General features: G+C 38.4%; 1 protein-coding gene and 1 long non-coding RNA gene across 3 annotated transcripts; one reads left to right on the top strand and one right to left on the bottom strand.

Moving 5' to 3' along the window:
- Positions 1-4424: 4424 nt before the first annotated feature.
- On the top strand, positions 4425-6160 carry LOC125208628 (uncharacterized). 2 transcript variants are annotated; one of them, XR_007174147.2, is made up of 4 exons: positions 4425-4692; positions 4772-4869; positions 5585-5739; positions 5843-6160. It is a non-coding gene; the product is annotated as an uncharacterized LOC125208628 (long non-coding RNA). The 2 variants fall into 2 exon arrangements; XR_007174148.2 differs by having other exon boundaries at positions 4769-4869.
- Positions 6161-6582: 422 nt separating this feature from the next.
- LOC125223274 (tubulin beta-1 chain) lies at positions 6583-9422 on the bottom strand. The gene is made up of 3 exons (XM_048126347.2): positions 8905-9422; positions 7549-7818; positions 6583-7464 (listed from the first exon to the last, which is right to left on the bottom strand). The coding sequence occupies exons 1-3, from the start codon at positions 9305-9307 to the stop codon at positions 6785-6787; spliced, it is 1353 nt and encodes a 450-aa protein (XP_047982304.1). The 5' UTR covers positions 9308-9422; the 3' UTR covers positions 6583-6784.
- Between the last annotated feature and the right edge of the window lie 2634 nt (positions 9423-12056).

Genomic DNA, 12056 nt, shown 5'->3' with positions numbered 1-12056 from the left:
CAGATAGAGATAGTGGAACGTGAATCATACTTTTATATTGATTTTAAAGTAAAGGCCAAATGTGGTCCTTAACATATGGTCGTTTTATCAATTTGATCCTCAATATTATCTTTTTGATTATTTGGTCCCTCACAAATGAACTTCGATCCGAATCGGTCCTAAATTGACGGAACCGTCTAAAACTAACGTCAATGGCATCTAATCAGGTTTTGACCAAAATTAACTATTTTAATTAATGTTTTTAATTATTAATCGGTTCTTTCCTCTTTCCTTTCTTCTTGTTCTCTCTTGGTCTCCCTCTCTACCAGCACCGCCGCCGGCTGAAAACCGCCGCTGTTATCGTCGGGCTGCCGCTACCGCCGCCGCTGCGCCATCCGCCGTCGCTGTCGGGAGGTAAGATTATTTCATTTTCAACTTCAATCGTGGCTAGAGCATTTTTATTTGAAGAGGGAGACCAAGAGAGAATAAGAAGAAAGGAAAGAGGAGAGAACCGATTAATAATTAAAAACATTAATTAAAATAGTTAATTTTGGTCAAAACCTGATTAGATGCCATTGACCGTTAGTTTTAGACGGTTCCGTCAATTTAGGACCGATTCGGATCGAAGTTCATTTGTGATGGACCAAATAATCAAAAAGATAATGTTGAGGACCAAATTGATAAAACAGTCATATATTAAGGACCACATTTGGCCTTACTCTTGATTTTATAATTAATTTATAGTGGGTAGTGTTTTGACTACTTCTTGTATTCATTTCAAAGTAAGTCCAAGGATAAGATCCTACAACTCAAACCGTTGTCATTGACTCATCAAGAAACACTTATTATGTAGCCCTGCGGATTTCAAATCAAACTTCTTTAACTCTACCAAGTCATTTATAAAACACCCATAATGCATCAACAATAAAGTCCAATGTCTTTATTTAAAGGTTGTAATGGGGCTAGGAATAAGGTAGGATAAATATGGATACTAGCTCAAAAACTACAAATTTGAGTGTCAAATTCTTCACTCCTACAACCCACACAAATTACTTTTTACAACCCACACTTTCACTCCCCCAAACTTGATATCATTTCTCGACAAAATTTCATCTTTACAAAGCAATAGAAGTTCTAACTTTATTCACTCTTTTTTTTTTCTTTTTTTTCCTTTTTTTTTTCTTTTTCAAAGACCTCGACTTTTACACTTTGGAGGCAGTCATTTCCTTTCTAAGAACTTCACTCTCAACACTTATACATAACATCAAATCTAAAAATCTCTACACTTAATAGAACACCCCACCTAAAACTTACAACATAATCAACAAAGCTCAAACTTGTACTTAGCACCCAATTAATAGTAGTAAGGTTTATAGATGAGACTAAAAAGAGGCTTATTTTAGTAGCTAAATGATTGGCTAGGTATTTGTAAAAAAACAAAAGGGTTTAAGCTCAAAGTGGCTTCTAGGGGATCATATATTGGACTAGGCATGTGAATATTTGGCCATGGAGTTCATCCTAGTGTCTTACCGTCCCTTATCATTAAACATATGAATGCAAGCACGCATCTCAGTAAAGCAAATCAATCCAAGATAATTTCCGTGCGACCCTCTTAATGCATGTCGCATTTCTCATAAGAATTCTTCGATTCTTATTAAGAGGGTCGCACGTAATTATTATTGTTAATAATTTCATTATTTTAATATATTTTCAATTTCCCGCCATGTTGTTTACTATAAATACAGTGAGTGAGCATAATGTGGAGTTTTTGATGAGCTTGTTTTCATCATTCCTGCTGTAGAAAAAAGGTATATTCCTTTCAAAATTCATCCCTGCTTTGGTTAAATTCCGAAATTCCGCTATTCTTTTATTGATCTTGATCGCTTGTTTTTTCGCGATTAGGTACATGCATTCCTGTTTTGCTAGCATTTCCTTATTGTTCTGAATGTTAGTTTTCATTGATCAATCGTTTATTCCGCTCTATCTTCGTCTGTTACTAGCATTTCCTTCATATTCGATTGTTTACTAGAATCTTCAAAATCTATGGTTTGGTTGGTCCATTTAGTTGTTTTGGTATTTTCTTTTGCCTTTTGTTTTGCTGTTTTATCTCTAGCTGTTACTTATTTCTCCTCGTTTTTGTTGATTGATCTGTCATTCAATGTTCCTGTTTTACTAGCATCCTGGTTGATCGATTTGACTTGTTGATAGCCTCATCCTTTTGGTATTTTTTATGTAATTGCTCTGTAGTTGCTGCTTTATTCCTTTATTTTTGAGTATTGTTGTTGTTTCTTACTTTTTGATCATGGTTTTCTGTTTTTTTCCTTTATTTTTGTGTATCGTTGTTATGTTCTTTTCCTATAGATTTGGTTACTATTTCAGCTAGCTTTTCTAGACTGTTTGCTAAGAGCATGCAAAATGCCTTGTAGGTTCTTCAAAGGTAACCAGACATCGTGTTCCGAGGCTTTTTCATCCAGGTCTGAACTTAAAAACATTGGATCAATGACCATCAGTAAGGGGCAGTCTCTTTTGCCACCTGTGTGGTAATTCTACCGCATATCCACTCAAGTGCCGCACTTTTGAAAAATGTCCAAAGCTGAAGAACGAATGTTCTCCTAAGCAGCTAGATGCCAAGGAAACTGAGGATTATCATGAACGTAAGCGGATGAAATACAAGTGGAAAGGGAATGATGATTCTGCTGGTTCTGATTGAGTCTGGAGGTGTGCCTTCTGCTGATTGTGCCAGTGATTCTGCTGGAGATGGTGTATGAGAAGCTAGCTTGAGGACTAACACGGTGTATCAAGACTTACTTTTGTATCAACACAGTAATTCAATATCTTCAGTTTTGTAGTTCTACACAAAAATTGTTCTCTCTTTTTAGGCTTGGCATTGTGTTTTTTATTTCTAGTGACTGTCAAGGGGCATGAGAGATACAATAATTCGCTATAAGTCTTTTCTACTGCAAATATCATTGTTATTTCGAATTACTCGGTTTATTAGATGCTATTCTATTTTAGTAATGTTTCGACATCTAGATTTGTAGCTGACTAAGATGTTAGTATATGATTGATGGATCGTTATCTGTATAACATGTTAAACATATAACTTCTTAGGGTGAAGGTCTTTGATTTTGTGATAATTGAAGTCTTTAAACAACTAGTAGAAAAAATTTCTCCCAACGTCCAGGAAAAAAATGTTTCATTTTGCTACTTTTGGAGTGTCTAGAATCTAGAATTCCATTTGCTTTTTCTAGGTAGGTGGATCTCACTCCTCGACTAAATTACTGCACTTACACTTTATTTATAAAACAATAGTATTATATATAAGTGCATTCCACGTTCCACTAAATTGTTTTTCTATTTTTCTTCATAAAATTAAACAAGTTTTTAAAACTCGTGTCAAATTTAAATAAGATTATAAATAGCGGACGGATGGAGTATTATATAAAATCCTGTGGCATATCGATAGTCTTTAATTGGACAGAGAGAATAATAACCATTCACATTCAATTATTTATTACTCCCTCCGTCCACGAAAATTTGTCCCAGTTTTCCATTTCCGTCCGTCCCCCAAAATTTGTCCCATTTCACTTTTACCATTTTTGGTAGTGGGCCCCATATTCCACTAACTCATTTCTACTCACATTTTATTATAAAACTAATATATAAAAGTAGGACCCACAATCCACTAACTTTTTCAACTCACTTTTCATTACATTTCTTAAAACTCGTGCCCGGTCAAACCGGGACGAATTTTCGTGGACGGAGGGAGTATTAAATTATCACTACAATTTTAAGGTATATAAACAACTACATGTATATACTTAATTTTCTAATACGCACATTCAATGAAATAATAATCAAATTCTTTTTTAGTCTTTATGATATTATTTATAGAGGAATGATATGCTATATACCTTATGTGAGCTCCTTATATGAGCATCACTCTTAATTAATGCACGTTTAGTGCTGTTCGTTTCGATTTATATATTTTGTTTGATTCTAATACATTATAAAATGTTATTGGAATTTTTAATTTCACAAAATTCATAAAAATCATTGCTACTATCCCTTCATTTGGTTTACTCCAGCACTTGCTTGATTCTAGTACTTTTTTTTTTACTCTCGACCATAATGTTTTTTTATCCCTATTTTTTTTTATTATACTTAATTTTCGGTGTGCATGATAATCCTTTTAATAGGTAATGTGTTTAAGATGCAATATACACAGTTCAGTTAAGAATGAAATTAAAATTTATTAACGAAAGACGTTAAAAAGATGAAAAATCTAGACCAAAAAAAAACTCATTAGCTATTGAATTATTTTGCTGTAGAAAGAGAGAAGTTTTTAAAAAATTTAGGGGGCGTTTAATTGCTCTGATAGGCCTAGATAAGGCCTAGATACATCTCTTATCTAGTTTTTGTTTGCCCTGATATGGATATCCACAAACCCGGTATACAATGAGCAACCCGCTTGCAATCAAGATACATCTCCAATAATTCTGTATATCCCTACCCAGGCTGAAGCCACTGATATACCTTATGTGAGAGATCCAGATTGTTGATACACACGCCATTCTCTAAAACACCCCTCTTCCTTGTCGTTTATTTGAGCAAGCACAATATTTGGCGGAATTAGCCGGCCGTTGGGGGTCGCCAAATCTTCCATCCGTTGCTAAGATTTCTCCGAGAACCCACCACTGCCAATATATGTTTGTTAGTTTTGTTTTAATTTTCAACATATTAAGATCGCGATTTTTGCCGGTAGATTGATTCAATTTCTTTAATTTAGTAGCATCGGCAATCTGGGCTGCTCCAATCGCCTCTGTGAATTCCAATTTTCAATCGGTTCCTCATAAATGGCTAACCAGGAGGATGGTCGTAACTCGTAAGGTATGCAAACTGAACTCTATTTCATACAAAAAAAATCTAGTTTAAATTCGGTTGATTTGGAAAAAATTTCAGATGTTGTTCTGTTTCTTTGGATAACTGCAATTATTTACGATGTGGTTGGGTAGATCAATTTGTGTGTTTTTGGGATTACATAGTCTACCTCTGTTGTCTGCTGTATATGCGAAATTGTGCTGAATTTCTAATGGGTTCAATATGACGAACACTTTGGCCTTACTCTTTGTGTTTCAGTTCAGTGAATTCAGAAATTGGGTTTGACTGCTTTTATATTTATTTGCTTAATTAATTACCGTTTTGTATACACAATTGAAGTACACAGCTGTAATTTGCTTGAGTTCCATGATTTGGAACTCATGCGGATATGCTTGTCTGTGTTTATTTGTGGTTTCTGATCAATTTCTTACAGAATTCTCTATGAATTTGTGTTCCTTGTATTTAAATGTATTTTTTAATTATACTTCCAGACATGTTGAGTAGAGACTTTGTAAACCAATTTTTGGTAATTATTACTTGAGGATTGTGCCTGCTACTGGACTCCTCGATGCCAATTTCCATGTCCCCATAGTGGGTATAACATATCCAGGAGGAGCATATCTAAATTACTCTTGATTTGGTTTTCTTGAAAGGTTTGTTTGCTTCATTAATATTGATGTTAAATTGTTTTTCTGAGTTGCATATATGTGGCTGGATTCATCAGGGTGATGGTATGCCAAATGACTTGACAACCGTTCTGATTTTGTTAGAGGAAGTTATACAGAACTATCAAATAAACATGTTGCTTATCTCGTTTATGATCACATTGATTTGCCCACAAACACGCAAACGTAAACGGTGAGAGCGCTTATTTTCAAGGTGTGTACATTTCCATTGTCCTATATTATGTTCTATATTACGAGTCACCGACTGACTCTGATGAAGTTACGTCTCCAATGCCCGGCCCATCAACTCGAGTTAGTCGGAAGCTATTTGATGGCGACATTGCATGCTTTCTCGACCTATCCACCCGGAAGTCTGCCTCCCGGGCTAACGTTGGGGGTACGGTGATTTTATCGTCGCTTAAAGGCTCCTCTTGTGCTTCATGGAGTCCGGTTCCAACGCTCATAAAACAGCCCCGTAGAGTGGACCTTTATTGGCACATCTAGAGACTTTGTATGTTCTGTTCCCTAAACGTCATCCTCACTGTGAAGCTGATGGTGTAGCTTTATGTTTTGTTATTAGGATGGTTGTATTTTGGTACTGTGGTATGTGGTTGCGGCAAACCTTTTTTTTTATTTGTTATTGCGCCATTTTGCATTTTCACCCAAAAATAAGTTGGGGTTTTCGAGGATAAAATTGCCATTACCAAATAAGGACGAGGACAAAATTGACATTCCGCGTTGCTATCAGTAGTTTGTGTGAGGCCAAACAAAAAACGTATAACTCATTAAGAAACCTTATCAGGGCAGCCAAAGCTCAATGTGAGATATGTCTATATCCACAATATCAAGGAAAGTCATATACAACAACCCTATCACACAAAGCCCTATCAGGGCAATCAAACGGACCCTTAGTGTTTTAAGGTACTGCCAAAAGCAATACGGATATTTCATAGAATAAAACAGATTTAGTTTTGAATTATTAGATTCAGATTTAGATCATCCAATGAGAATAATTGATACACCGGTGAAGAAACATAAAAAATTCACAATCTGCATCTCAAACAAAAAACAATGAATTTGGATACCAAACAAATGCACATAACGTTTTAATACCAACAAACAAAAGCCAGTAGTAAAAGATAGGTGTAAGTTGAAAGCATAGAACAAATGAAATAGGATGTGAAGATAATACGCCATCTGATCAACACACACAAAAGCAGAAAAATAGGAGTAACATTCTTCTTCATAACCTGTTTCTTTTAGCCCTCATAGTCTTCTTCAGCACCCTCTTCTTCATAGTCTTCTTCTTCATCCGCGGTCGCATCCTGATATTGCTGGTACTCTGCCACCAGATCGTTCATGTTACTCTCTGCTTCAGTAAACTCCATCTCGTCCATTCCTTCCCCGGTGTACCAATGCAAGAAAGCCTTGCGCCTAAACATGGCTGTGAACTGCTCGCTCACCCTGCGGAACATCTCCTGGATTGATGTTGAGTTCCCAACAAATGTCGACGACATCTTCAGTCCTGTGGGTGGAATATCACATACGCTGGACTTGACATTGTTTGGGATCCACTCAACAAAGTATGATGAGTTCTTGTTCTGCACATTAAGCATCTGTTCGTCCACCTCCTTGGTGCTCATTTTACCCCGGAACATGGCAGAGGCTGTCAAGTAGCGCCCGTGGCGAGGATCAGCAGCACACATCATATTCTTTGAGTCCCACATTTGTTGCGTTAGCTCAGGGACAGTTAGAGATATGTAATGCTGTGATCCACGGGAGGTGAGTGGAGCAAACCCCACCATGAAGAAGTGGAGACGTGGGAATGGAATCAAATTCACTGCCAGTTTTCTGAGATCGGAGTTCAGCTGACCAGGGAATCTCAAACAACATGTAACACCACTCATAGTTGCAGAGATCAAATGGTTCAAATCACCAACTGCAAAAATAAGACAAAAGAAAGATCATTCATCAGCTTTTACTCTGATATGTTCAATGCCTTACAATGTGTCACAATACTCACAACTTGGTGTACTGAGCTTCAAAGTCCTGAAACAGATATCATAGAGAGCCTCATTATCAAGGACCATGCATTCATCTGCATTCTCCACCAACTGGTGCACTGAGAGAGTAGCATTATATGGTTCAACAACAGTGTCTGAGACCTTTGGTGAAGGGAAAACAGAGAAAGTAAGCATCATTCTGTCTGGATACTCTTCTCTGATCTTTGAAATCAAGAGAGTTCCCATGCCAGAACCTGTGCCTCCTCCAAGTGAGTGACAAACCTGAAATCCTGGCAATAACAAAACCACCAAAGGTTTAGTCATAAGTTTTTGTAAAACAGAAATAAGGTAGTAAAAGTAAATTCACCTCAGTTTCAGGTAACATGAAAAACTATATACATCATCATTATGTTCACTTTACTTAAAGAATTATTGCATTAATTAATTGATACGAGTTTCTGAGTGCTACATGTAATCATTAAAATGATGAAGATGAAATGAAGCTCAAAAGTTTTGATGTTTTGCAAAAGTAGGAACCAAATAAAGTCCATACATATCTTCAATGAATGTTAACAATAATCATCAAGCATAGAAAGAATTTCTCATGAACAGTGACTGCTTTATTTAAAAAAGCAGTGACAGATTATATCTTTAATGTGTGCTGATTGACCTAAAATCCCAAAATATCAGTTTAATAAACCAAGTTAAAAAGACAAAAGGAGTTGAGACAAGAAAAAGGCAAGGACTCCACCAAGTTGGTGCAGCAGTTACACCACAATTAAGATAAGGGACCTACCAATTCCTCAAATTCATGGTTATCATATCATCATGTCACCGTACATAGATCTCACTGCCTTGGTACATTATACTCTATTTACATTACCATATCGAGCAACGCACAATGTGAATGAATCCAGGCATGTTCATTCAAAATGTACACAAAGCAGAAGTCACATTGACAGATCAACTATTTCCTGCCACATTACATTGCTAAATCAAGCCACATCGAATTGAATTCCAAGTAACAAACGCCTGATTTAAATCAACCGAAATAAGCATCTGAACTATGCTATAGAAAAATTGCATTCTCGAACTCACTAAACAAAACCTAATAATATTTGCTTATAAAACCGCAAAGACCACATCAAATAGATTAACCACGGAATCTACTTCCAAATAGCACAGAGTCAACACATTCACTACGAACACTGAGACACAACTAGACATACTAGGGCTAGAAGTCAACAAAATAGCAAAAAAAATACTTGAAAGCAATTTCAACAGATCAAGCAAAGCAGAGGACATAGCTAATCAACAGTCAATAGCCGAGAATTTGAAATGCATAAGTATGAAAGTGAAAGCAAAATCGAAACAACCTTGCAAGCAGTCGCAGTTCTCAGCTTCCTTCCTGACAACATCGAGGACGGAATCAATGAGCTCGGCGCCCTCAGTGTAATGCCCCTTAGCCCAATTGTTACCGGCGCCGGACTGGCCGAAGACAAAATTGTCGGGGCGGAAGATCTGGCCGTAGGGACCGGATCTGATGGAATCCATGGTGCCAGGCTCCAGATCCATGAGGACGGCGCGTGGAACGTACCTGCCGCCGGAAGCCTCATTGAAGTAGACATTGATCCGCTCCAACTGAGTATCGGACTCGGAGCCGTCGCCCTTGTACCTGCCGGTAGGATCGACGCCGTGCTCGTCGCAGATGACCTCCCAGAATTTGGAGCCGATCTGGTTGCCGCATTGGCCGCCCTGGATGTGCAGGATTTCTCTCATAGTGTGTGTGAGTTTACTGTGTCTGCGTGAAAGTGAGGGCAGTTGGTGATGGGATGGGGAAGTAGTGAAATGGGAGGGAGATATTTGAAGCAAGAGAGAGAGTGCCGATATTTTCTCTGCAGTGACTCAAATACGTGGTGCGAGCAGTTATGTGGGGAAGGCGTGATATTTAGAAGATGGGAACCGGAGGGGTGGGATGAATGCGGACAATCAAACCGCTGGCTGTGGGGCCCACGGCGGGGGAGATGGGATACTCTGTGTCTCGGCTGTACATTTGCGCCTGCTGACGGTGGGCTAGGGCATTCCATTTGACTTCTTTCTATTTGATGGGCCTCCCTCTACAATACAGAGGAATTTGTATCATTTCAAATCCCTATTCTTATCGAAGAGGAAGGAACGAGAAAAACCGAAGTATTCATATTCCTACTCAAATAAGAAATTCGCAGCGGTAGGTTTTTCGTTCTCCGTCCATTCGTACCAGCGGCAAAGACGAGCTCGTCCGCCGCTGCGAGCTGTCCGTCCGTGTCAGTGGCACGGCGGTGCTCTTAGCTAAGAGCACGTCCGTGCCGCTGAGCAGCCTTACGTGCCGTGTTCTGATTGGCCAACGGCTATGCCGTTGGCATATTCAATTTTTTTTTTAAATTCAAAATTTGTTTACAAAAATGTTTTTAAATAAAAAAAAATATTTTCCCAATTCCCAAAAAATTATATCCGTTTTGTACTCACTTTTAATTTATTTTTCAATTTTTTTTCCCAAAATTCACATTTTCATCTATAAATACCTCCATTTCAACACAAAAAAAATCACATTTCATCTATTCTATCATCTACATTCTCTCATCTTTTTTCTCATATTCTCTCATCTAAATTCCCACCACACTACACAATGTCCGGCTCCGGCGATCACCCCTCTGGCAATCGCGGTTGGAACCACAATTGGTTCGACTCCGATGCCCTAGTCCGGAAGCGCAATTTACAGCCCCTCCTCAAACCCAAGGTTCGCAATTTTCGGGTGGCTACCGTCCTTACCCGGTGGACGAGCAAAACCCGAATCGGGAGGGAACAACAGCTCTACTCCTACTCCTACATCTATTCCTAATCCTACTCGTGGCACCCGCACCCCGTACACTCCGGGTGAGATGATTGCGATATTCAAAGCCTACTTGGCAGTCTCCGAAGATCCGGACATTGGCACGAACCAAACCGGGGATATATATTGGTAGCGCATCACTCGTCTTTACAATGAAACCCGATCGACGGGAACCATTTATCGCAATGATAGTATGGTGCGTAATTGCATCTACAGATGCAACGAGTTTTCCCCCCTGTAAGTTTCAGGGGTACTTCCAACAAGAAGAGCGGGCGGCGGGGAGCGGCAAGAGCGAGCTCGACATCACCAGTGTCGCCTTGGCGACCTACCAAAGCTTGGAGTTCAAAGCGTTCAAGAACCTCGCTTGTTGGCAGGAGGGGCGCCTTCATCCGAAGTATAGGGGCGGCGTAGTAGCATCCTCCTCCAGCTCCTTTAGCAAACGGTCGAGGTCGGTAGCCCTATCCGATAGCGCCTCCGATGATGTGGCTACCCAGCTTGCCGGGACAAACTTGGGTAGCCCGGCGCTGGCCTGAGTAGTTCCCGTCGGCCGCAAGGAAAGAAGAAGGCGACGACCACCCGCCGTCGCGCCTCGACTCCATCCGCCCCCGCTCCTGCTCCCTTTGTGCCTCCTCCACCCGAACAACACGTTGTGGACCCTTTTGGGTCAACTCTATTTGAACGATACGTCTAAGATGACTCCGGAGCAACTTGCAACACATGAGCAAATGATCCGGGGTCTCAAGAGGCAATTGGGGATAGAGGATTAGTCTTCCACGTGTGTAATTTTTAATTTGTAGGATTTTAATTATGTACTCCCTCCGCCCCAGAGAAGTTGACACACTTTCCTTTTTAGTTTGTCCCACAAAAGATGTCACATTTCCCTTTTTGGAAAAAGTTCTCTCTCATATAAATATAAAAATTATATTTTCTCTCTCCATTTAACACACAAAACAAAACCTCCTAAAATCCCGTGCCATTTTTAAAGTGTGTCAACTTCTCTGGGACGGAGGGAGTATTTGTTTATTTTCTAGGATTTTAATTATGTATTTTTATTTTTTAAGATTTTAATTATGTAATTTTTATTTTTTAGGATTTTATTTATGTAATTTTTATTTTTTAATGTATTTTTATAATGTAGAAATATTTTTAGTCATTGAAGTATTTAAATTGAATAATAGAATGGTGGGACCCTTGAGCTTGTCCTTAGCTAAGAGCACGGATGTGGGTGTTGTGCTCTTAGCTAAGGACAAGAAGTAAAAGTGGGTCCGGGCTCTTAGCTAAGAGCACGGATATGGATGCTCTTATTTTCATTTTAAAATCAGTGAATATAAAATTAGTGGACTATAAAATTAAAATTCAAAAATTATGCTCTTTTATTTCTATGAAAAGTATGAACTCTTTCCTTTGAAAATCTATTTCTGAAAAATATGAACTTTTTAGTTTTAGAAACGCATTTCTCTCTAATGAGATTGGGCTCATTTTCCAATAAGAATACTCTACCAATTATGCATTAAAACTCGTACTAACAAAATATTCACACTTTTCAAGAAAGGAAATACGTATTACGATAAATACAAAATTCAAACCTTAAAATCATATTCATGAAAATAAAACAAAATTTTAATCATGCAAGGAACTAAAGCGCGTATGAATTAAAAA

Source organism: Salvia hispanica, chromosome 6 (assembly GCF_029641045.1).
Source record: "Salvia hispanica isolate PSC_SH4W2 chromosome 6, Shi_PSC_v1, whole genome shotgun sequence".
In the NCBI taxonomy this organism is placed as follows: domain Eukaryota; kingdom Viridiplantae; phylum Streptophyta; class Magnoliopsida; order Lamiales; family Lamiaceae; genus Salvia; species Salvia hispanica.
This window is presented reverse-complemented; position numbering and strand designations above follow the sequence as displayed.